This window comes from Budorcas taxicolor, chromosome 5 (genome assembly GCF_023091745.1).
Source record: "Budorcas taxicolor isolate Tak-1 chromosome 5, Takin1.1, whole genome shotgun sequence".
Lineage (NCBI taxonomy): Eukaryota > Metazoa > Chordata > Mammalia > Artiodactyla > Bovidae > Budorcas > Budorcas taxicolor.
In genome coordinates, this window is record NC_068914.1 from 160,467,576 (window position 1) to 160,493,108 (window position 25,533).

A 25,533-nucleotide genomic window follows, 5' to 3' on the forward strand; every position below is an offset into this window, starting at 1 on the left:
GGCAAGGAGCACGGCTGGGGCCTGGGACGCGGCACACGTGGGGCTGGGAACCACTTTTTTCTGAGTCTCGGGCTGGTGGGGGAACTAACGTCCTTTGTGGTTTCCAAGTCCAGTGTTCCACAGACAGTGCGGCCTTTGTGTGTCCAGGAGCCATTCAGCGCGTTTCCAGAGCAGCGTGCTTTGTGTCCCGGGGCCAGCGCTGGCCTCGCTCCGGCGTCCCGAGGCCCCGCAGCGCAGTGGGGACCGCCCCGAGCAGGGGGCGGCAGCCGGGCCCCAGCGCCAGGCACCCCCTTGCCCTGTCGCCCCGTGTCTCCCCGTCCTGCCTCCGCGGCTGCAGGGCCTGGCAGGTGTCGCAGCTCCGAGCGTCTGCTTCTGTGTGGAGGTACGAGGGGGCTCCTCTCCAGGACCCAGGACCCTCAGGGGCCGGGGCGCCACGTCCTGCTCTGAGGGCGGCTGTGCCGAGAAGGCCGGGCGTGCGGACAGCTGGCCGGGGGCCTGTGGGTACCCGGAGGGCCCGTCTGTGAACACAGGCTTCCTCCCCACGGGCCCTGGGGAGTGCAGGGTGGGTGTGCGGGGAACGGGGGCTGATGCATCAGGGGGAGGCTGGGGGGGCTGGGGCGGGGTGGGACGCGTGGCAGGAAGGAGCGGGGCGGTTTGCGGAGACGGCGTCAGTGACGCTGGCTTTGTGGGGAAGCCTTGCTCTGGGTCCCGCTTCGTGCCTGGCTGGCTCCGGCTCCCCTCTCCCTGGCCGTGGCCTACGGCCGTGCCAGCCTCCTGCCATCATCTCAGAGCTGGGGAGGACTGAGGTGAGAAGGTCCTGGGGTGGGGTGGGCTGCCCCTCAGCCTTGAGCGCCCCTCCCAGCCTTGTGAGCAGGTTGGGGTGAGCTGGCCCTGCAAGGAGAGGCCCCGCTGGGTGGGGTGGGGGGGGCATGTGGGCTGGGCGCCTGTGAGTGGCGTCCTGGTGTGGCGGGGCGGACCCTCGGCGCCCTGTCCCCTTCCCCGGGTGGCCTCCTCATTTGCTTGCTGAGTCAGGAGGGAAGGTGGCCCGGCCTGCGGGGCGGGAAGTCCCAGGACTCCCAACGACCGGCAAGGAGGGGGGCTTGGCTGCAGGGACCACTCCCCCACCCGCCTCCCCCACCCTCCGTCTGCCCTGCTTCTGTCCGGTGCTGGGCGAGGGGGGGTCCCCCTGGGTCTCTTTGAAAATGGAAAAAAAGGAGGTTTTACCTGGCGGCGCTTCCCATCCTGTTTGCTCTTATTTTTCAAGTTAGAAAAGCAGTTGGCCAGGGCCTGTGGGGAGAAGTTTTGCAGCCTCTCAGGAGCTCCACCCAGGGTCCCGTGTCATTTGTGGGGGTGCAGACGCCTATTGTCCGTGACAGTCACCTCGGGCAGCAGCATAGGTCACCACTCAGGCTCCCGGGGATGTCTGTGCGCCCCGCGTGGCGCCTGAGCTCCCAGCTGGCCACGGTGCACCCAGACATGCACCCCGTGCCAGATCTGTCCTGGGACGCATCTCCAGACGGGGACCCGCTGGTCCCCAGGGCGTTGGTGTCCCTGCTTCCTGCGGCCTCGGCCACATCGCTGGCCTTGTTTCCTTCCTGGTGAAGTTAGAGGTTTCTGTACGGGTACTGGGTGACCCCTGTTGCGGAGATTCCTCCTCTGCTCGGCGTGGGGGGGTTTGCACGTCTGTGCACCGAGGTCCTCCAGTCTTTACCAGTTCGTGCAAGTTGTCTCCCAGCAGATACGAGTTCACACATACCCACTCTGCTCCATGCGTCTCCTGTTTCACTGCGCTTTTTAAACGAACGTCAGCTTGCTTCTGTCTGGTTGACTGTTTTTTTTTTTAACTTTGATCCCCCCCCCCCCCCCCGTCTCTTAATGTAGACCATCACTTCCCCTCTTTAGGAACATAAGTCTCTCTCTTCTTTTTCTAAGTTTACTTAACCTTTTAGTTCATCTGGAGTTCACAGCTCCTTCATGGGATAGCTTCCCGGATGGCTGGTCCCCTGCTCCCATCCTGCTGGATCGGGCCACACCGGGCCAGCTCAGGGTTACAGAGCGCTGGGAGCTCAGGGTTCCAGAGCCTGAGAAGCCCCTGTCCCAGGAGCACCTCCAGCCCCGCCCCTGACGGGCACGGCCTCAGCTGTCTGTGGAGACCAGAGCTGGCCCCAGCTCATTCTGACCTGGCTCTCGCGGGCACCCACTGCTCTTAGGCTTTGTCAGTTTGAGCGATGATGCCGGGGGCGGCCCTTGGAGGGTGGGGCAGGCACGCAGGGCTGCAGCCCGGCCCCCTGGGCGGTGCTTTACCGAGGTCTAACGGCTCCAAGCCCACACCGTCCAAAGGCTTCTCCCTGCCGTTGTGGTTCTGCGTGGACTGTCCCCACTGGGGCGGTTTGGGGTGGATCCCACCCTGCTCCTCTGCTTCCTGCCCACCCTGCAGGAAATCGCCGAGCTGTTTGTTGGGTCCAGACTGAGTGTTGGTGCCCGGGCGTCATCTCGAGTTCTTGGGATCGTCTGGCTGGATTGGTTCTCATTCCCATCGGTGTTCATTCTGTTTCAGAGGTGGAAGCTGGGGCTCAGAACAGTGGGAAGTGGAGGGCTTGAGCCTGGGCGTATTCAGAGCCCCTGCCCCGTGGGGAACTGGGGCCTCTTGCAGACCTTGGGGGCCAAGAAGCTGTGTGATGGGGGCTGGGGCCGTGGACTTCAGTGTGAGGTTGGCTGGGCATGCAGAAGGCTGCCTACACCCCACCCCTGGGCTTTCCTGGGGTTGGGTCAGAGATGTGGGGAGCTGGTGCCCCATTGCATATCCGTCCCTGGTGTGCCTGCTCACTTGACATACACGTCTCCTCCATGCCAGCACACATCACCCCCTCCCCCTCCACCCAGCACGACCCCACACCCGGTCTTTGCCGCCCTCGCTCCAGGCTGGGGGGGTTCTGTACCCGCAGCTGGGCTGTGCCGGGAAGACCTCTGGGACCCAGCGAGGCTGAGCTCTTCCTGAGCTGAGTCAGGGCACCCAGGCAGGTAGGAAGGGGTTTTGGGCCGATGGGGCAGCCTTGCTGTGTGCCTGGGAGCGGGGCCAGGCGTAGCACGGGTCAGGGGTCAGAGGGACTCTTGACACCCAGAGCCCCAGCGTTCTAGCGGCTGTCCCAGGCATGCGTGTGGCTGTGCTTCCTGACGGGTTGTGGGAGCTCAGGAGGGTCAGCCCTCCGCCCTTCTTCCCGCAGTGCCCCCACCCCAACGGGGTCAGCGGCTCCCCTGCAGCTCCAGGCTGCCTCCTCTTGGTGCTGGGTCCCACTGAGAGACAGAGCTCCCCTCTCCCCTGTGGGGTGCAGAGGGCTCAGTGACAGGGGTCTGAGCTCAGTGACCAGCCCAGCTGGGTGGGGCTGACCGAGGCCCCAGCCTCGCGGGTCTGTGGGTCCCTGAGTAGCAGGCCTGGCTGCTCCCCGAGGGCAGGGCCGGGTGGCAGCCCTAGGCTGGGGCCTGGAGCTGTCTAGGGGACGGTGTGTCGGCAGGTGGCCGGCCAGTGACTGACTGTGTGACCTTGCCCCCCCTGCTGTCCTGCAGGGACCCCGAGCGTCATGTTAAGGTGAAGCAGAGAGGCTCAGTGCTGAACATGCTAAGGAAGCTGGACAAAATCAGGTTCAGAGGTCACAAGAGAGATGACTTCCTCGATCTAGCCGAGTCTCCGAATGCCTCGGACACCGAATGCGGAGACGAGATTCCCCTGAAGATCCCTCGGACCTCGCCCCGGGACAGCGAGGAGCTCAGGGACCCTGTGAGTACCAAGTATCCCCCCGACCCCGGCTGCATGGCCCAGGTCTCGGGGCCCCTCGCTGGGACGCCGGCACTGTCCCCATCCTTGAGTGCCAAGCTGAGCGTGGCCTTGGGTAGACCGTGACCTTCCCGGCTGGTCAGACACAGACGAGGCTGCTCCCCATCTCTCCCCACCACCCCCAGCCTCCCTGGTGGGGGCTCGTGATCAGATTGAGGGTAGTTTGTCTGGCAGCGGGATTTCTTTTCCTTCCTTGGTTTTTTGGGTGATTGGGAAACTTTTCATGCAGAAGTAATGCCAGGGCCCCAGCCTGACGCCCGGGAGTCTGACGCCCGGGAGTCTGACGTGGGGGCTCACAGGGCGATGTCTGGGAGCCGTTGGCCCAGCCCGAGGGCAGCACCTTCGGGCACCTGGCCATCCCAGGGTGCGTGTCACTGCCCTGGCAGCTGGCTGAGCCCAGGCTGGGCCTCGGGAGCCCAGCTGGGCCAGTGGCCCCTGTGGGCTGGTCGTGGACGCCCTCTCCGTGGCTAGCAAATCTTCTCAGTGGGGCTTGGCAGCTCTGGTGTGAGCAGGCCCTGCTGACTTCTGGAAGCTTCTGTTTGGTCAGTGGGCAGGCAGCTGGTGGGGCAGGCTCCCCCAGCCCCCTCCCGGCCAGGGGTGACAACCGGCTCCCCGCTGTGGGGACAGCTGCGAAGAAGCTGTATCTCCCCATCGTCAGCGAAGAAGCCCAGAAGCCCCCTGCCCCGCTAGCTGTGGATGACCCCGCCCGCATGGACCCAGGGCTGGTTCCTCCCTGAGCACCTGAGCTAGGCTTTCCTTGCAGGCGTGGCTGTGAGCGCCCACTTGCCTGGCCCTGTGTATTATTAATGCTTCGCAATAGAACAGGGACGGGCTTGCTTGCTTATGGTGGCAGTGAATAATTTATCGGCACTGCCTCCTCTAAGAGCTGGCATCTGATCAGGCGGGCTGGAGCTGTGGAGCCCCGAGGGCCGTGCCCTGCTTGGGCATGGCCTCTGTTCCCTGCAGAGTGGACAGCTTTCCCCCTGCCCCCAGGTCGGGGGTGGGCTGGGGCCTCACTTGCTGTGTCTCCTGGTAGGCTGGCAGCATCTACCGGGTGGGACGCCATGGGGGTCACAGGCCTGTCCTGGGAAGAGAGCGCCCCCTGTGGCGGTGGGACCAGCCGGCCGGTGAGGGCCCAGAGCGGGGTGAGCCCAGGGCTGTGAGTACAAATAACTCTCCAGCCCACCTCCCCAGTCCCGAAGGGCTCTCTCTCTCTCTTTCTCAGCGGGGGGCGGGCCAGCATCCCACAGCGGGCCATGCTGTCCTCGTCACCTCTGCCCCGGGGCCCTGGGTCACTCCCGTGAGCCTCATGCCCACACAGCCTGTCCTCGTCACCTCTGCCCCGGTACCCTCATGCCCACACAGCCTGTCCTCGTCACCTCTGCCCCGGTACCCTGGGTCACTCCCGCGAGCTTCATGCCCACACAGCCTGTCCTCGTCACCTCTGCCCCAGGGCCCTGGGTCACTCCCGCGAGCCTCATGCCCACACAGCCTGTGCCACCGCTGCCATGTGGGCAGGTCATGTGTCGTCCTGGTGGAGATGACCAGCACCTCCCTCGGGCGCGCCCCGTGACCTCTGCTGTCCCCCCTGACCTCTGCTGTCCCCCGAGGGGCCTCGGCTCTAAGCCGGCCACAGCTAGGTGATCCCAGCCTCCCCCGGCCCCGGGGGCCCCTGAAGGGATCTGAAAGCTCTGGGACAAGTTCCAGATGGGATAAGTTCCAACCACTCGGAGACCGACCCGCGTTTCAGCTTTCTGAGGGCGCGGGCTCCCGCGCCAGGGGCCACCCTGCCCACCTCGGTGGGGATGTTGCTGGCATGGTGAGCCCGGCATCCAGACCCGTGTAGGACCACCTTCCCAGGCCGGCCGCTGCCCTCCACCCTGGGGCCGCCATCTTGTCCGCTGAGGCCAGGGATGGGCAGGGGAGGGGCATGGTCGTCTGCAAGGTGAGTGGGTGAGCAGGGCGGAGAGGGGCCCTGCCTTTCGCCTGCTGCCCAGCCCTTCCGTGCCCACCCCTGCCAGGCCCACGGGTCGGGCAGATGAAGCCGGCCTGGCCCCTGCTGCCTGGGAGCTCGTGCTGCGGTAGCCAGAGCAGCTGGCAGTCCAGGAGGTCAGGGGCCGGGACTGGGCAGCCCCGGGTGAGCCTCAGCGTCTGCTTCTCCCTCCTGGGCTGTGGCCCCGGGTGAGATGAAAGCGTGCGGAAGCCGGTCACGGACCCTGTCCAGGCTGCGTGTCCCCTTCCTCCCCTACCCCGTTTTGGGAGGGACCCGGGGTCAGATGGCCCTGTTGCGTGGTGGGGGTGCCGTTGTGGGGTGACCAGGGGAGTTTGCAGGATGCCCCAGGCAGGCCTGGCCGCACCGATAGATGCGCCCCTTGCCAGCAGGCAGCGGCAACCTGTAGCCGGAGCCTGCCCTCAGCCTGGCGGGACAGCGGGGGTGGCTTTAATGAGCCATACCGTGGGCCAGAACAGGGCCCTGTTTGGAGTTCGCTCCCCTGGGAACCTGGCATGCGGACGCTCCCTCCCCGGAGCCCTGTTGTTGCGGCTCCCCGGGCGCCAGCCTGGCCCCCCAGGCGGGAGGGCACCAGGCCCCGTGGCTGGGCCACCCTCCTGGGAGGTCACCACGCAGGCCGGGACAGGCTTCCAGAGTTCCTGCCCTCTGTGGCCTGAGAGCTGTGCTGTGACCCATCCGGAGGCTTAGCGGCACACTTGTGGTTTTAGTTTGTCATTTCTGGACGTTGGCCTCGCCGGGGCTCCGAGCATGTCTGCTTTGCCCGAGATGTCCCTTCCCCGGCAGGTGAAACTGAGGTGAACTGACGCAGGGTCTAACACAGGGCCAGTGCCTTCCTAGGCCGGGGGGGCTCTGGGAAGCAGCCTTTCCAGACCGCGGGGACCGCGGGGTACCCCGAGGTGCCAGGTGATGAGAGAACCAGGTGACGTGGACCCAGGGTGCTTCCAGGCAGCTCTGAGCTCTTTCTTGGGGTTCTCCTTCTAGGCTGGTCCAGGGACCCTCATCATGGCTGCAGGAGTCCAGGACTTCAACCGGACAGAGATAGATCGCTTGAATGAGATCAAAGGTCACCTGGAAATCGCCTTATTGGAAAAGCATTTCTTACGTGAGTGCCTGTTGCGGGGGTGGAGGGTGGGGGCCGCAGGCAGAGGGGACAGTCTCGCAGGAGTACAGCCGGGTCACACAGGGGTCACAGTGGGTGCTGCCAGGCTAGTGGTGGGGACAGGCGTGGGCCCATGTGGACGTCCCCACACGGCCCTCGCCTCCTGAGTCTGAATCCCGTCTGCGTGGCTGCGACGTCTTTACTTTCTAGGACAGATGAGGGGAAGGAGTAAAATGTCCCCGGAAATTCTCATCATTTGAGAGCCTGGCGCACCGCTGTGGTTAATCAGAATCCATCAGAGGTTTTTTTGGGGGGGGGGGTTCTGAAATCTCCTGTCCTGTGTAGTTTGCTCATCGAGGAGCAGGTGGGTCTGGGTACCTGGTGGTTTTGGCCTCTGGGCAGTGATGGAAGTAGAGACGGTCCCGGAAGGGCCTCCTTCCAGAGCCGACCTCACGTGATGCGTTGCGTTTGCTCCCCTCTCCACCCCTCTGTCCTCCTTTACAGACGAGGAAACAGGCTCTGGAGCCGAGGGCAGTGGCCCTCCTGGTGGGTTAAGTCCTCTGACTAGTGAGGGAGTTAATCCAGTCAGACTCACCCTGAAGCCCACACACGTGGCAGGCTGTTTTCACGGCTGACACCAGTGTGGGACTGGTGCTTTTAGGGGGAGAACCACAGAGGGAGAGGGAGTTAGCTTCACCCCTTGTGCCCAGAGCCCGCACGTCCGAGTCACGAGCAGAGAAGCTTGGGCCCTGGGTGGAGGGAGGGTGCAGGGCAGGGCGCCTCCCTGCCAGGTCCTGCCAGGGTCCCTCTGATGGGTGGGCCAGGCACGCGGTGCCCTCCCCCTCTGTCCCCACACGCCCTCTCCCGTGTTTGTGCTCAGCGTGGTCTGAGCTCCAGCCGTGGGCACCCCAACTCCGCAGCCCGAGTCACCCTGTAGCGTGCGGGACCCCTGGCCGGCACACGCCCCGGGGGAAGGCTGGGGGCTGGGCCCGCCTTCCTCCCCCGGGAGGCGGGCCGCGTGGCCCTCACTGCCTCTCCGTGCACTGTCCTGCCACCCAGGTGCCGCCCCGTCTTCCCCCAGGCCCCCCTTCCTGATCATTGCCTCCCTGGGCACGCATGTGCGTACAGGGCCTGGACTCCATCTGTGTGCCTGCCTGCACCCCACCAGCCAGCGCTCGCCCGCCCGCAGGGTCTGAGCCCCAGGTCTAAGCGCTCGGTCTCCCTGGAAGTCTGAGGTTGTGGCCGGGGAGATGGGGCCAGGCGGGGTCCGCGGGTGCTGCGGACCGAGAGGGGCCCGCCCCGTGCGGTCTTGTCCCTGTGACCTCGGTCCGTGCTGAGCTCCCCCAGCACGGCCGCATGGACGGAGGGGCAGCCAGGCCGTCTCTCCAGAGCGGAGTGGGCCTGCCACGTGGTGGCCGTGCTGGGCGGCTCCGGTGTGCGTCTGTGGGCAGTGCTTTGCGTAGTTGCCTTTTGTGGGCCCAGCGGAAGAACCAGCAGAGCCAGGTGCCCCCCAAGGCAGGGAGGGCCTGTGAGCATCCGCCTGGGAGGTGGGCCGCCTGCTGGGGTAGGGGCAGCGGGAGGCCTCCAGGAGAAGGGGTCATCAGGCAGGGTGCGGGGGGAGCGAGCGTCCATCAGAGAAGGGGGGCTGTGCACGACGGCTGTGGCCCCCAGGGAGGCCCGTATGGGCTGAAGAGCAGAGAAGAGAAGAGGCCGCCTGGCCCCCGATCGGCTTGCTCGGGCCGGCCCTGTGCTCGGTCCCGAGTGTTTTATCAACAGGGCGAAACGCCAGGTAGCTCGTGTCATGGAAGTGAGAGCTCCACTTTGACGGCCTGGGGCAATGACGATGGGCGTTTTTAAAAAGGATCATTTCCTTGGCTGCACTGGGCCTCCGTTGCCGTGTGTGGGCTTTCCCGAGTGGTGGCGAGCGGGGCCTCTCTGGTCTCAGTGCGTGGGGGGTCTTGCTGCAGTGGCGTCTCTTGCTTGGAGCACAGGCTCTGGAGCACAGGGGCTCAGCAGCTGCAGGGCCTGGCATGCCAGATCTCAGTTCCCATCCAGGGATCAAACCCGCGCCCCTTGTAGCGGATGTGCGGAGTTCTAACTGGACTGCCAGGGCAAACCCTGGTTATGTTTTACAAATGAGTTAGGGCTTCCCTGGTGGCGCAGACAGTAAAGAATCTGCCTGTAATGCGGGAGACCTGGGTGTGACCCCTGGGTCGGGAAGATCCCCTGGAGAAGGGCATGGCAGCCCACCCCGGCGTTCTTGGCTGTCGAATCCTCATGGACAGAGGAACCTGGTGGGTTCCCCACAGTCCATGGGGTTGCAAAGGCTCAGACATGACGGCGACTAAGCACAGCCTCGCATCACAACTGAAAAATCAAGTTTTCCTTGAATAGCATCAGATACCCAACTGACGCTCAAATTTCCCCAGTTGTCTGGTCATTTTTAGGGCAATTCTCTGAAATCACACAGGGTCTGTAAGCTGTGGTTGGTAGGTGTATCTTGCCCACCCTGGACCTTGCTCAGGGCATCCCCACGGTCCCAGCATGTGAGCCAGCGTGTCCTCTGTCCCTTGGTGGGGGTGGGGGTGATCTTGGGGAAGGCCTTCTCCTCGGTGGTGGTGGGTGGGGGTGATCTTGGGGAAGGCCCCCTCTTCGGTGGTGGTGGGTGGGGGTGATCTTGGGGAAGGCCCCTTCCTCGGTGGTGGTGGGTGGGGGTGATCTTGGGGAAGGCCCCCTCCTCGGTGGGGGTGGGGGTGATCTTGGGGAAGGTCCCCTCCTTGGTGGGGGTGGGAGTGATCTTGGGGAAGGCCCCCTCCTTGTTGGGGGTGGGGGTGATCTTGGGGAAGGGCCCCTCCTCAGTGGGGGTGGGGGTGATCTTGGGGAAGGCCCCCTCCTTGGTGGGGGTGGGGGTGATCTTGGGGAAGGTCCCCTCCTTGGTGGGGGTGGGGGTGATCTTGGGGAAGGCCCCCTCCTCGGTGGGGGTGGGGGTGGGGGTGATCTTGAGGAAGGCCCCCTCCTCGGTGGGGGTGGGTGGGGGTGGTGGATGGATGTGCTTCCCTGAGACAGTTTCTCTTCTGTATCATGACCTGGTTGTCATGATGGCTTCCGTCCATCATCTCATTAGAGGTTGTAGATGCTAATTTTCAACTTCCGACATTTCTTTCTCCATTTGTTAACCTATGTATTACTGAAAACTTAACTCCTTGGTTGCCCGGAAACATAGTTTGTATGGAAAGGCAGGAGGCGTGCTGAATTTTCCCCTTCACATTCCAGCTTTCAAAGCAACGAGTTGATTCTCTGCTTAGAGCGTCTTGGGCTTTTGCAGGGGGGTTTGGTGTCCTCATGAGACCGGACCTTATAAATATGGCTACGAGTCTTAATCGCCATGGTCCCGTCTCCCTGGTGCTCAGATGGCCCCACCATGGGCTGGGTTTGGTGTTTCCTCAGGATGAGGCTGAGGTCAGACTATCCTCAGCACATCTGACCAGGAGGTCTGGGATGTCATTTTGTCCCCCCACGCACACTGCCGAGTTCATTCCAGAATTAGACCCAGTGTTGCGGTCATCTGAACTCTTTCCACGTTTCCAGAGTCAGGGTATAGTCAGAAACGTCAGCTATCTCTCCCCGGGGCCCTCGGTCCCTCTCTTGCCGTGAAGATAACCAGTCGTCTTCTAACCATACAGTTCATCCTTCCATCGGATTTTTATAGAAGCAAATATGTCCGTATCTGTGCTCCTTAGATCGGCTTCCCAGGTGGCTCAGTGGTAAACAGTTTGCCTGCCAAGCAGCAGACACAGGTTCGATCCCTGGGTCAGGAAGATCCCCTGCGGAAGGAAATGGCAACCCACTCCAGTGTTCTTGCCTGCAGAATCCCATGGACAGAGGAACGTTACAGGCTGCAGTCCATGGGGTCACAAAGAGCTGGACACGACTTAGCAACTAAAGAACAGCAAGCATTAGCGTGCTTTCTCCACACTGAGGTTGCATCCTGGAGGTCCCTCTGAATGGTTCTCAGAGCTCTTCCGTGTTCCGCGCGGCTTGGCCCTGTGGCTGTGGTGTGGGTAACCCACCTGCTCCCTGCTCCTTGTTACGTGGTTACAGGTGGTAACTGCACCCTTCCAGCCTGTTAAGTGGCTACAGGTGGTTCTTAGCAGGAAGTCTGGAGTGTGTGGGCTGTGCGTCTTCCTCTATCCCGAGCACCTAACGTGAGGCCCTGATCAGAGCTCCGTGCTTGGAGGGAGGCATTGCAGGGAAACCTGGTCAGAGTTAGAGTCTGCACAGAGCCTGTCCCTGCCTCCTGTCTCTCCGTCCTGGTACCCAGGGGAGCACAGTATGGAAAGAAGGATGTCAGCGCCCTGTGGACCCACAGAGGTGTTTTGGTGGCCTCTGAGCCTGCATCTGTGTGCTGGGCGGGCCACCCCGCCCGGGTCTGCAGGGGGTGGTGGTGGCGGGGAGCTTTGCTCGGAGGTGGCCCCAGGCTTCTGGCTCCTGACTCAGCCCCGAGTGGGCGGGTGGCTGTGGACTTTCCACCATCCAGAGCCTGGCCCCCTGCCATCTGTAAAGCGCCTGAGTGGTCTGTGTTAAAGTTCCATTCAATTATCTGTAGTTCTTTCTCTGCAAAAGCAGACTTACTCTTCTCGGGGAGGAGGAAATAGCCCAGGTTTACAGCGGCTTTCTTCAGTTATTAAATATTGAAGAGGACAAGTGTTCCTGGGAGGAGATGGTGGAGGGATGAAGAATGGGTGCGGTGCACCCTGGCTCAGGCCTGGCGGCAGGAGGCTAAACTTGTTAAAGAAGCACATGAATAAATGAAAAGCCACCATCCATTTTCATCTCGGCCGAAATGCATCTCAGTTGTTGCTATCGCTTGGGCACGGACACACGCAGACGCTGCGTGGTTTCTGAGTAGGGGCGTGCGTTTATCGATCGCCTGCTGGGTATGGGCTCTGGGAAGGGAGGTGCTCCTCCATCGTCAGCTGCACAGGCAGGCACCTCCCAGAGTGACCTGCGCGGATTTTGGAGCTTGGAGGGAACTGCTTCTGGGACCTCAGGGTTGCCAGGCTAAGCCCTGGGGTCCCTGAGCCGGGTGTGGGTTCCATATTGCCGAGCTGTTCCTTCTTCCTGGGTGGACGTGAGGGCTGTGGGCTCCTACCTAGATGGGCTGCAGGGTGGTCCCAGGGGTGTGCGGCTCAGCCCTTGGGGCACCACTGTGGTCGTTCCTAGGGAGGGAGGCTCTGGCAGTGGGGGACCCTTTGCCCCTGAGCCGTGATGCTCCCGGGAGCTCCCCTTCCTGCCCCGACAAGCAGTGGGTCCGTGTGGCTGGCTCTGACCTTGTGGGAGGGCTTCTAGGAGAAGGTGGCCGGGGAGGCGGGCAGGAGGGCGGTTATCAGCCTCCCGCGGCCTGCAGAGGCCCCCCTCTGGATGCCAAAGCTGGAAGGAAGGAAGTTTCTGGGCGCCAGTCTGGGTGATTCAGGCCGACGAAACGCTTTCTCACCATTGAAAGCATCAGGGCTCGGGCCTGCCCGGTGTCTGCTGGTGGAGGCATCCGGGGGGGCAGGCGCCCACAGCCGCCCGGCGTCAGGGTCAGGTATGGCGTTGGTTGGATACGTCTGGACCCGCCCTGCAGATGTCTCTCTAGGGTTCTGTCTCTAAACGAACAACAAACCAAAAAGACCCAACCCTGCACCTCCTGTTTATTCTGCGACGTTGAGCTGAGAGGATAAACTGTCCGTAGCAGAGGCCGGGTCCGACAGTTCTGCTTGGTGGTGATGCATTTATCAAGTGGCTTCTGCCCTTTCAGGAAGACAGCAGATGGGTGACCCAGACAGCCAGGAAGGGAGCACACAGATCAGATAACCAGCAGATGAAGACGAGATGAAACTGCCTGAGCGTGTCACAGGGACCTGGGAACAAACGAAACGGGCCCTGAAGTGTCTATGTCTGACCCACAGGGCCGGCTCTGAACTGAGAGCCCGTTTCTTGCTTACTCCCTGCGAATGTCCGGTCCTGCCTCCCCGCTGGACAGAGGCAAGCTGGCCCTGTGCCTGGCTGGGCACCTCCCCCGCCCAGGCCCCGAGGGCTCGCTCGGCTGGCAGGAGCAGGGTGGGGGCTGGGTGCACACGTCCCCTGGGTCGGTGCTGGCTGCGCTCAGAGCCCCGGAGCCTGGATTGGGACCGTCAGGTCAGCCTGCCACCTCTTGCAGAAAGGTGGTCCCTGGTTCCTGAGACTTGGCTGCTGAGGGTGGAAGCACTGCCTGGGATCCTGTTCCAGCTTATTTTACACGAGAAACATGTTCACGCTCTGCTCCTTCACCCCAAGCCCCCGGTCGGTTTCCTAAAATGTGTCTGAGAGGCAGTGGTGTGCAGCCTGACTCGTGGGCGTGTCAGAGTGTAGAGCCACGCCGCCTGCTGGCTGTCGGCGTCATGCCGACACTTCGTGAACGGGTGCCTCTATGTCCAGCAGCCAGTGAACGCTGGGGAAGATGCAGATGGAAGTTCCCCGGGAAAGCAGGGCCTTGCCTGTGATGAGCTGGCTTCCCCGAGGGGAGAGGGTGCAGGAAGCCACGGGGGTTTGCCACAAGCGCGCTCCCGGCTCAAGACCCCATACCTGGCGCTTTGGGAAGGCGTGACTCTGCCACTGTCGGGCTAGGGGAGTGGGTGGGCCGGCCTGGGGGAGCAGGGGTTCGTGCTGGGAGGCTGGAGGCTGGGAGAACTCGAGGAGTGCTGAGGAGGGATGTGATGGGCAGAGCCTGGGACCCCTGAGTGGGCTTCCAGGCAGGCAGCCTGCCACCTGACCACAGCCCAGAAACTGCGCAGCGGGTGGACCCTGCGTTTGCACACCTGGCCGGTGGGAAGCAGATTTATTTAAGGATTATCACTGGATATTTTATTTTTGGCGGTGGCTGGGCCTGTTGAATTGTGTGCCAAGAGGACTCTCGCTTGAGAGTTCTACTTTTACAGGTTTAAAAATAGCCTCGGAGCCGTGTTCCTTTCTTGCCGTGTCTTCGCCGGGGGCGGGGAGTGGGCTGGGCGTGGGCGGGTGTGAACGCAGGTGCCCCCCGCCCGCCGTCTCCCCCAGGGCGGGCCGTGGGGGGCGCTGTCCCTGCACACCCCGGGGAGAGGGGAGGCTGGACCGCATGGGCGGGCTGCCCGGGTCCTGGTGGGCGGGTGCAGCAGGAAGCGCCCAGCATGGGAGCTGCGGTCCTGTGTTCCGGGAGCCACGTCTGGGGCTCGTTCTGCCTCGGCCCTTTGAAAGCGCTGGTTTGTCAGGTGCCCTGGTGGGCGCCCCGAAGGCTCCTGTTGGAGCGGAGTCTGGCTTGTGTGTCCCCCGGGCTGCACCAAGGAGGCATTTTGGCTGCAGAAACCACACTTTCGGAAGTCAAGACGGCAACCTGTGCGTCTGAGGGTCCCTCTGGGCTCACACTGCTCCCCGCCACCTCCTCCCTGTTACATTCTCTGTTCTCGTGGGAGGTGGGCGGGGCGTGTGCCCCTGGGAGCCGGGCCTGGTTCCCCTTCAGAGCCTTGCACCTGGAAGCCGGCTTTGCTCACCTGTCCTGCTGGGTGGGGGCTCAGTGAGGAAATTACAGGGCCAACCTATCCCCCGGGTGTGCCCTGCGATCTTAGAAGGTTCGGGGCTTCTGAGTCATGTCCTGGGCGGGATCCTGGGTCCCCTGGCCTCCAGCAGATGTCCTTCCCGTCCCCCGGCCGGCCCTGGCTACTTGCCAGGTCAGCAGACAGCACCAGGCCTTGGAGAGGAGAACAGCGTCAGGCTGGGAGCCATGTCCCGTGACCCAGGCAAGCCCCGTGACGGCTGGTGCAGCGGCCTTCCCACCTGCCTGCCCGTGGCTCCTACTCCAAGGGACCCCCCTACACCTGTGACTGAGTCGCCAGCAGGTGTGAAGGTCCCTGTCCTGGCCTACCTGCGTGGCTGCAGAGGTGCCGAGAGGCTCACGAGAGCCGCCCACGGGCGGGCCTCCAACGGGACACACTTGTGCAAGCCCCAGGCTCGTGGCAGGCCGACTCCGGGACGCCTTCTGCATGCGTGCTTCTCACTGTGACAGTTTGGCCAAGTCCACGGAAGCACCATCAGTGGGGTGTTTGGCAAATCCTGTTTTTGGGTGACGGGGACACACACCCAGAGGTGGGAGGAGGGGGCCGGCAGGGGTCCCCTGCACCCCCAGAGGCCATGACCTGCCGGAGGAGGGCTCTTCTTTGCTTTTTGGCCTCTGCTCGCCTTTCCAAGGCCTGGTGCCATCTGCTGACCTGGCAGGTGGCCAGGGCCGGCCGAGGGACCGGAAGGACGTCTGCTGGAGGCCAGGGGAGCCAGGATCCCACCTGGAACTTGACTCAGAAGCCCCGAACCTTCTGAAATCGCCAGATTCCTGGGAGGGGAAAGACCCTCTTTGGGCCAGATGGAAAGAGAGGGATCAGCCTGTCCTCCCAGGCCCTGCTCGGCCTCCTTGGCCCGTGAGAGCTGTGTCTGTGTGGCGTCTGGTGGGCAGAGTCCCGGTGCCCAGGTCCTCATCGCCTGTGACAGTGTGACCTTCTGTGATGGAAGGGAGGTTGCAGGCATGATTGAGTGAAGGGTCTGTGATGGGGATACGGGCCTGGAGTATCCAGGTGGACTCAGGCGTCACGAGCGTCCTCAGGAGAGGGGGGCGGGGCGTCAGAGAAAGAGGAGGAGATGTGATGGTGGAGTCAGAGGTCGGGTGGTGTCCCCGATGGCGGGGGTCACCAGCCAAGGAATGTGGGTGCCTCTGGAAGCTGGAAGAGGCCGGGACCTGAGTTCTCCCCCGGAGCCTCCAGAGAGGCCAGCCCTGCCCCCGCCTCACCTCGGGCCCCTTGTGCGCCGTTTCAGACTCTGACCACCGAGCTGTAAGGACACACCCTGCCATGATGTCGGCGGCGACTCCTTCCAGCAGCAGTAGGAAGTCAGCGTGGGGCTCTTTGAGGGGCTCCTCCTGCTGGCCCTGTGCGTGGTGTCAAACCTTCACCCCCCACCTACAGGAGACCCTCTCGGCCCCCTGATCGATGGAACTGGAACGCTTGGGGAGCCCATTGCTGCAGCCAGGGGTGTCCGGGGCCTGTGGGCAGAAGGCCAGGCCACCTCGGAGCAAGCCACGAGCTGGGCCTGGGGTTGGAGGGTGTCCTGGGGGCCCACGGAGAGACCTGGGGCAGAGGCCTCCCTGTTGGGAGGCCAGGAGAGGGGAGACCACCTCCTGAGTGATCAGCCCAGCACTTCCCACCTGGTGAGGAGCGGCCGCCTGTTTCTTCTCCATCTGAGAGCAGGAGGAGGAAGTTTCTGGGGATTTGCGTCGCCTTTGTCCTGTGCAAGGAGCCAGCTGGGTTCTGCGCTGCAGTTGATCTAACTATGTTGCCGGAGGCAGCGGGCCCGCAATGCCCACCGTCGTGGGGTCTAATCATCGTCCCAGGCTTAGAAGTCACGCAGCCTTGCAGGAGGCCTGTGCTCGGAGGAAGGACTTGAGGGAGAGGAATGATCAGGATGTCAGTGGGGTTTATTCACTCGTCTTTGTGCCCCCAGGAGAGGAGGCTCCCAGAACAGGCGGGAAGGCTTCTCTGGCTTTGCTGTCAGCAGGGATGAGTAGGTTAGCCAGGCTGTGTCCAAAGGGCCCTGTCTGCGGGGCCACTGTCTCCGCACTGGCTTGGGGGGCCGGTGGCTCTGAGGAGAAAGGTGTGCAGGGCTCCTGGGAGGAGGGAGGAGCCATTGGTTCCGGCTCTGCAGGGCACCCCCCCCCCCCGGGAATGGGGGGCAGCTTGAGGGGCGGTGCTGCGGAAAGGCAGAGAGGGCTGAGGGGGCTCTGTCAGGAGCCCAGGGTGAGAGGTCACGGCCCGAGGCCCCCGGCCTCCAGGACTGGGGACCTGAGCGGGTCTGCACACTTACAGCCACATGCAGAGCACCCCCGGGACTCGGAACGGGAGCTGAGTGACCACACGTACTCGCATTGGCCCGGGTGCCCTGGCTGACGGTCCCGCGTGCTGGGCCCTAGCTGCTCTTGGCCTCTCGCAGCCGAGGGGCAGGGGATGGGAGTCAGGTGCGCTGGGGAAAGCATGGCTTCCTGCTGAAGGCACCGTGGGCAGAGGACGTATCTGGAGCTTGACTGCCGAGGTCTGTGGAGGCGACTGGGGTGCGTGTGGGGCCTGGGGGCCAGGAGCAGCTGGGAAAGCGCCAGCAGCCTGTCCGTGGCCCCCAGGAGCGAGACTGTGATGGTGTGGAGCTCCCTGGCCTGCTCCTGAAAGGTGGCTGGCAGCTGTGGGAGTCCCCGCCCCGAGCCAAGCCTGAGGCTGCTCCCCCTGGAGACGCACTCTCGTCCCTGCAAGGGGCTGGCGGTCAGGAGCTGGGGAGGCGGGCAGGTCTCTGAGGGGTTCCCAGGAAGCTTCACCCGCCCCTCTTCCGGTGAGCCTGCACCGAGTACTTGTGGGAGCCAGGCCCTCGCACTGTGGCCGGGGCAGGGGGTGCCTCAGAGGTGGGTCCCGTGGGAGGCTGAGCAGAGCTGTAGGTGCTCAGGAGGGCAGGCTGTCTCCACGTGGCGCCAGGGCCGCGGCTATCCCACCACCAGTGGGGTCAGTCCTCCCGGAAGAGTCCTGTGTGCATCGGGCAGGAGGCCTACCGGGAGTTGTTTCTGGGGGCCCGAGGGTTCAAGCTGGATCTAGAAAAGGCAGAGGAACCAGAGATCAAATTGCCAACATCCGCTGGATCACAGGAAAAGCAAGAGAGTTCCAGGAAAACATGTACTTCTGCTTCACTGACTACACTGAAGCCTTTGACTGTGTGGATCACAACAAACCATGGAAAATTCTTAGAGATGGGAACACCAGACCACCTGACCCGCCTCTTGAGATCAAAAAGCAACAGTTAGAACTGGACATGGAACAACGGACTGGTTCCAAATCGGGAAAGGAGTACATCAAGGCTGTATATTGTCACCCTGCTTTTTAACTTATATGCAGAGTACATCATGAGAAACGCTGGGCTGGAAGAAGCACAAGCTGGAATCAAGCCTGCTGGGAGAAATATCAATAACCTCAGATATTCAGATGACACCACCCTTACGGCAGAAAGTAAAGAGGAAGTAAAGAGTGTCTTGATGAAGGTGAGAGAGGAAAGTGGGAAAGGTGGCTTAAAATTTAACTTTCAGAAAACTAAGATTGTGGCATCTGGTCCCATCGCTTCATGAGAAATAGATGGGGAAACAATGGAAACAGTGGCAGACTTTATTTTTATTCCAAAATCACTGCAGATGGTGACTGCAGCCATGAAATTAAAAGACGCTTACTCCTTGGGAGAACTGACCAACCTAGATACTATATTCAAAAGCAGAGACGTTACTCTGCTGACAAAGATACATCTAGTCAAGGCTATTTCTAGTGGTCATGTGTGGACATGAGAGTTGGACCATAAAGAAAGCTGAGCGCCGAAGAATGGATGCTTTTGAACTGTGGTGCTGGAGAAGACTCTTGAGAGTCCCTTGGACAGCAAGGAGATCCAACCAGTCCATCCTAAAGGAAATCAGTCCTGGGTGCTCATTGGAAGGACTGATGCTAAAGCTGAAACTCCAGTATTTTGGCCACCAGATGAGTCGAGGTGACTCACTGGAAAAGACCCTGATGCTGGGAAAGATTGAGGGCAGGAGGAGAAGGGGACGACAGAGGATGAGATGGCTGGATGGCATCACTGACTCGATGGACATGAATTTGGGTAAACTCTGGGAGTTGGTAAAGGACAGCGAGGCCTGGCGTGCATGGGGTTGCAACGAGTCAGACACGACTGAATGACTGGACTGGACTGGAGCCAGTTCACACGTGCCCGGGGTACTGGTGGATTCCCGCTGCGGGCAGAGTGTGGGTGCTGCGTGACGGCAGCGTCCCCACTGTGACAGAGCCTCCGGGTGTGCGACACGTGCCCAGCGTGTGTTTGCTGAGGGAGTTGCGCCTGAGGCAGTGGCCTCTTGGCACAACCAGGCTTGGTGTGGGGCAGAGTGGGGGTCCCCGTGGAGGCTGGGGCTCCTGGGCGGATCATGTGTCAGGGTCACCTGAGTCCCCACGCCACCTCCCAGCGGGCACCCTGTGGGCACGTCCATCACGGGTGGGAATCTGAGCACCCTCAAGTCCTCATGGCCGGGGTCCCCAGCGTCCCCAGTAGGAGGCGGGGGTGGCTGAGGCCTGGGGGGTGGGGGTGGGACCCCCATGCCTGGTGTGCAGGATGCAGGCGGCCCCCCGGGTGGCGGCCGGCTGCTCTCTCTTGGCGCTGTTCATGAGTTCCCACCACGGCCGCCCGCATCGCTGGTGGTTCTCGCCAGCCTGGTGTGCACATCGACAAGGCCACGGTCCTTGGGAAGCTTGGTGTGCGGTGCGAGGGCCACCCTGCTTCCCAGCGGGCCTGAAGGGGCCTCTGGGGAAACCAGGGGCAGCGCGAGCGGGCGGGCCAGCGCCCTGGGCGGTGGGCGTGGGGTCCTCCCGGCTCCTTGTCTGGAGGGTCTTCTCCCAGGGGCCTTCTCTGCAGGGCACTGAAGACAGCTGAGCCCCGTGTGCCCAGAGCAGGGCGGTCCCAGTGGGAGAGGCAGGGAGGCCCCCTGGAGTATAGATATTTACCCAGCAAATGGGTCCCAGTCCTGGCTGGTGGCAAAATCTAGCGAGTCATGAGCTCCTGCCGTGGGAGGTGGGCTGGCACCTCGCCTTCCTGCCCACTGTGGGCACCCCCGAAGGGGCAGGTTCTCCCCGTGGCATGGGCTAGACCGGGAGCGAGGGCAGCAGAGGCCTCCCCGCCGCCCCAGCGCTGCCGAGATCTAAGGACTGTCCTGGCCATCCCTGGGCTCCAGTTCTCGCCCCTGACTCTGGGGAACTAGTCGGTCACACTCTGAGGTCTCAGGAATGCTGTTTGGAACACGTCCACACGTAGCTTTTCCTGTGGAGTTTCCCTTGCAGCTGGTCAGCCCCATGGTTGGGGTGGCCAGTGACCCACTATCCAGACCGCAGCCGCTGCTTGCCGCACACAGGGCTGACTTCTGGGCAGAGGCGGCGCTGAGATGACTCTCAGCTGGGCCCTGGAGCCCAGTGCTGCCTGTTTACCAGCCTTGGTGCCCCCAGCATTCCAGTGACCCTGGCCCCAGGCTGACATGTTGGCTCGGCCGTCGGCCCACCTCCTGGCCCAGGGCATGCTGTCCTTGAGGCACAGCTGTCGGAGTTCACGTTACTCTGTCCAGGGGGGCTGCTCCCCCTGTTTTCTTGGCAGCTGTTGAAAGGGGCCCCATGGACACGGCTGGTGGGGTTTGGGGGCCGGGCGCCTGGGTTCCCCTGCTGCCTGGCTGGCAGCCGGAGCTCACAGGGCCTGGAGGAGGCAGCACCTGCAGGGTCAGGAGGCTGACAAGGTACACCCTCCAGGGCGCTTGGGAGTCAGGGCCTCACTTGTGTGGGTCCACACCCCGGGAAGGCTGCACCCAGCGGCAGGCCTTCAGCACACTGTCCTGGCTGAGAGCCCCAGTCCATTCCTTGTCCTGGGCCGAGTGTTTGCACCTCTAGCATTTGTATGTGGAAGCCCTCAGCCCCAGGTGGAGGAGGGAGGTGGGCCCTTGGGAGGCGGCTCGGGTTAGCTGAGATCACGAGGGTGGCCCCCAGGACGGAGTTGGTGCCCTGTTAGCAGAGGAAGAGGCTCTGAGTGCCTCACTGAGTGCCCTGTCAAGAGGGCAGCTGTCTGTAGGCCAGAAGGGAAGTCCTCCCCAGGAGTCAAGTCTGCCAGCCCCAGGCCCTGACGTCCAGCCTCCAGGGCTGCGGGAAGCAAGTGTCCGCTGTCTGGGCCACCCACCCTGTGGTTTTTCGTTATAGCTTCCCGAGCCCACCAGGACACACCCGTCTGCACCCTGCAGTCTCCAGAAGGGGAAGCCGCATCTGCTAGAACTCTAGCCCGTGTGCCCCCCTCCGGGGACGTGGCGGGGTGGAGGGCCGGGGAGCGGCAGGGACCGCTGCGGGGCCCGCCGTCTCTGGATCTGGGTGCCGTCGTGTGTGTCCAGTTTGGGTAGGTGCCGAGCGACGTCCGCCGAGGAGCGTGTGCACCCACGTGTGTGTGCTGTCTGCTCCCTGTCGCCACCATAACGGGTTTTGACAAACGGGGTCTTCAGACAGCGTATTGATTCTCTAACAGTTCAGAGGCCATAAGTCTGGAGTGAGTGTCACGGCCAGAGTCAGGGTGTGGGCAGGACAGCGCTCCTGCTGAGGCTCGGGGGTCCCTGCGTCCGGGCGGCACCCCTGTGGGGGCCCAGGGGTCCCTGTGTCCCGGCAGTGCTCCTGCAGGGGTCCGGGGGGCCCTGTGTCCTGGACAGCGCTCCTGCGGGGGCCCGGGGGTCCCTGTATCCTGGACAGTGCTCCTGCGGGGGCCCAGGGGTCCCTGTGTCCCGACAGGGCTCCTGCGGGGGCCCGGGGGTCCCTGTGTCCCGACAGCACTCCTGCGGGGCCCTGGAGTTCCCTGTATCCTGGACAGTGCTCCTGCGGGGGCCCGGGGGGCCCTGTGTCCCAACAGCACTCCTGCGGGGGCCCGGGGGTCCCTGTGTCCCGACAGGGCTCCTGCGGGGCCCTGGAGGTCCCTGTATCCTGGCCAGTGCTCCTGTGGGGGCCTGGGGGTACCTGTGTCCCAACAGCGCTCCTGTGGGGGCCTGGGGGTCCCTGTGTCCTGGACAGCGCTCCTGCGGGGGCCCAGGGGTCCCTGTGTCCCGACAGGGCTCCTGCGGGGGCCCGGGGGTCCCTGTGTCCCGACAGCACTCCTGCGGGGCCCTGGAGGTCCCTGTATCCTGGACAGTGCTCCTGCGGGGGCCCGGGGGGCCCTGTGTCCCAACAGCACTCCTGCGGGGGCCCGGGGGTCCCTGTGTCCCGACAGGGCTCCTGCAGGGCCCTGGAGGTCCCTGTATCCTGGCCAGTGCTCCTGTGGGGGCCTGGGGGTACCTGTGTCCCAACAGCGCTCCTGCGGGGGCTTGGGGGTCCCTGTATCCTGGACAGCGCTCCTGCGGGGGCCCGGGGGTCCCTGTGTCCCGACAGGGCTCCTGCGGGGCCCTGGAGGTCCCTGTATCCTGGACAGTGCTCCTGCGGGGGCCCGGGGGGCCCTGTGTCCCAACAGCACTCCTGCGGGGGCCCGGGGGTCCCTGTGTCCCGACAGGGCTCCTGCGGGGCCCTGGAGGTCCCTGTATCCTGGCCAGTGCTCCTGTGGGGGCCTGGGGGTACCTGTGTCCCAACAGCGCTCCTGTGGGGGCCTGGGGGTCCCTGTGTCCTGGACAGCGCTCCTGCGGGGGCCCAGGGGTCCCTGTGTCCCGACAGTGCTCCTGCGGGGGCCCGGGGGGCCCTGTGTCCCAACAGCACTCCTGCGGGGGCCCGGGGGTCCCTGTGTCCCGACAGGGCTCCTGCAGGGCCCTGGAGGTCCCTGTATCCTGGCCAGTGCTCCTGTGGGGGCCTGGGGGTACCTGTGTCCCAACAGCGCTCCTGCGGGGGCTTGGGGGTCCCTGTATCCTGGACAGCGCTCCTGCGGGGGCCCGGGGGTCCCTGTGTCCCGACAGGGCTCCTGCGGGGCCCTGGAGGTCCCTGTATCCTGGCCAGTGCTCCTGTGGGGGCCTGGGGGTACCTGTGTCCCAACAGCGCTCCTGCGGGGGCTTGGGGGTCCCTGTATCCTGGACAGCGCTCCTGCGGGGGCCCGGGGGTCCCTGTGTCCCGACAGGGCTCCTGTGGGGCCCTGGAGGTCCCTGTATCCTGGACAGCGCTCCTGCGGGGGCCTGGGGGTCCCTGTATCCTGGACAGCGCTCCTGCGGGGGCCCGGGGGTCCCTGTGTCCTGGACAGCACTCCTGCGGGGGCCCGGGGGTCCCTGTGTCCCGACAGGGCTCCTGCGGGGGCCTGGGGGTCCCTGTGTCCTGGACAGCGCTCCTGCGGGGGCCCGGGGGTCCCTGTATCCTGGACAGTGCTCCTGCGGGGGCCCGGGGGTCCCTGTATCCTGGACAGCGCTCTTGCGGGGCCCCGGGGGTCCCTGTATCCTGGACAGCGCTCCTGCGGGGGCCCGGGGGTCCCTGTGTCCCGACAGGGCTCCTGCGGGGGCCCGGGGGTCCCTGTATCCTGGACAGCGCTCCTGCGGGGCCCCGGGGGTCCCTGTATCCCGACAGCGCTCCTGCGGGGCCCCGGGGGTCCCTGTATCCCGACAGTGCTCCTGCGGGGGCCTGGGGGTCCCTGTGTCTTCATGTCTTCAGCTGCTCGCGCTGCCCCTGCTCCCGGGCTGTGGGCCCCCCCTCCTTCCTCTGACCCCTGACCCCCTGCCTCCTCCCGCGCTCACTCTGTTACGACGTTGGTCCCACCCCGTAATGGGGATGTGCTCACTCACCCCGAGGCCCCACCGCCTCGGCCTCCCCCGGGCTGCCCCCTGGGACCCCTGACCCTCTGTGCGTCCGTCCACGCCCTGACTCAGGCGCACCTTGGTGAGGGCTTTCTCGAGCACCGGCTCGTCCTCTTGCCGTCTCTCTCATCTGCCTGCTGTCTGTCCTCAGGTAGTCAGCAGCCAGCGGCGGGCTCTCTGCCCCTCGCAGGGGCTTTGCTCAGTGGCCAAGGCCTCCCAGAACGGCTCACGCTGCGTGTGTCTGTGGGTGACCAGGCGCCACCAGCATCCCTTCCTCAGGGGGTCCTGCCCCTGGAGAGGGTTCGGTGAAGGGCCTTTCTGTGCGTCTGTCTTGAATTGGTTCATTTCTTTAAGTAAAGAGGCCCGCAGCTTGGGTTGACTGGGCTGTGTACGAGGAGCTGCGGTTGATACACTCGTGCAGCTGTGGGGCGCCCCCGGGATGGAGCGGGGCCGCCGCCGCCGCCCGTGTCTGAGCGCTCCCTTGGCACCTCCGTGTGGGGTTGGGACAGGCCACGTGAGGCTCACCTGGCTGCTCTCCCTCACAGAAGAGGAGCTTCGGAAGCTGCGAGAGGAAACGAACGCGGAGATGCTGCGGCAGGAGCTGGACCGTGAGCGGCAGCGGAGGATGGAGCTAGAGCAGAAAGTCCAGGAAGTGCTGAAGGCCAGGTAAGGAGGCGGTGGGGGCCGTGAGGACCACCCCCAGGGAGGAGGCGGGGAGGGCAGGCGAGGACCACCCCCAGGGAGGAGGCGGGGAGGGCAGGCGAGGACCACCCCAGGGAGGAGGCGGGGGAGAGGGGGTCGGGGAGGGCGTCTGTGTTCAGGGCGGGAGGCCGGAGGGCTGGGCGGAGCCAGGTAGCGCTGCCCTTGGCGGTCAGGGTCCCTGAGCCGAGGCCCCACTCATGCTGGCGGCCAGACCCCCAGTGCACTGTGGCCTCTGCTGTCCCCGTCTCCCCGCTCCAGGTGGAGTCTCAGCCCTCCCGGGAGGCCTGCGGCTCCCCCCGCCCCAGCCTCTGTTCTCACGGAGCACTCATGGCGAGTCGCCCTCCCTACTCTGGGGCTGTGTGTACCGCTGCCCTGGGCAGGGGTCCTCAGTGAGGCCTCTGATGAGTGGGGGGGCCCCTCTAAGGCCTCCTCAACGATGTCACAGGGGCCCGGGGTGGGCAGAGCCGGTGGGCCCGGCCCCGAAGTTTTGGGTTGTGTCCTGCCTTTGCCCGTGGCGAGCCGTGGTCTTGGGAAGGTGGCTGCCCTCCTGTGCCCTGGGGCCTTCGTTTGGGAAGGGGTGCGGGTGTTCCTTTTCTGCACTGAGGGGATGGGGAGGAGTCACAGCTGAGCCGTGAGGGCCGCGGAGGAGTGGGTCTGTGGAGCGGCTCCCAGAGCCCCCACGGCTGCCCTGTGTCCCCCAGTCTCGGCTGCCCATTGCTCCCAGGCCCTGGGACCCAGCCACCCTGCCTTGGTGCTTTCCCACGCTCCCTCCGCCCCTTGTTGTCCCCTGGACACCTCCCTACACACTGCGCGCCCGCCGCGACCTCAGGGCCAGCCTGCCGTGGACCGTCTCCTCCTGCAGGCTCCCTCCATTGCGGGGCGACCAGGTGTCCTGCCCCAGCTTCTGGAGGGGTGTGTGGGCTGCCGCACATCTGCCCCCGCGAGCTCGGCCCCTGCCTGTTGGTTTCAGTGGGTGATTGTGTGGGGTCAGTATCATCAGACGGAGACCCCTGGCCCGCCTGCGGCCACTCAGAACCAAGGCCCGCCTGCGGCTTTGCGCCGAGTGTCTCTGCGCCCGCGCATCTCCAGCTGAATGCCTGGGCCTGGCCTTCCCCAGGAGCCTGCCGTCAGTGCTTCCTGGGTGCACCTCCATGTCTGGGACCCTGGCCGGTTCAGGGACCGTCCTGGCAAAGGCCCAGACCCCTGCCTGGGAACAGAGGGAGCCGGGCTCAGGATGGAGTCCCTGCGTCCCCTGCCCCTGCTCCGTTCCCAGTAAAGCCCCCGTCTTTCAGGGAAGTTCCTCTGGGCAGCCTGGCCACTGGGAGGGGTGGGTGTGGAGGCCTCGCCCCCTCTTCCTTGACCACGGTTCTCTTCTCTGGGCCCGCCTGTCTGCTGGCTCCCTGTCCGTCGCTTCACGAGGCTGCATGCGCAGCCCCTGTGCGCCCTGCCCTCTGGTCCAGCTGGTCCACTGTGCGTCCTGCTCCGGCACCGTGTGGCCGTGACGGCTTGTGGTT

General features: G+C 64.2%; 1 protein-coding gene across 1 annotated transcript in view; it reads left to right on the forward strand.

Moving 5' to 3' along the window:
• The window catches only part of GRAMD4 (GRAM domain containing 4), a 67,693-nt gene that overhangs the window by 26,395 nt on the left and 15,765 nt on the right, over positions 1-25,533 (forward strand). The window contains exons 2-4 of the mRNA XM_052639995.1: positions 3,565-3,775; positions 6,825-6,945; positions 23,863-23,983. Of these exons, the coding sequence (XP_052495955.1) occupies positions 3,614-3,775; positions 6,825-6,945; positions 23,863-23,983 (404 nt within the window). The 5' untranslated portion in view covers positions 3,565-3,613. The remainder of the gene's footprint in view (positions 1-3,564; positions 3,776-6,824; positions 6,946-23,862; positions 23,984-25,533) is intronic.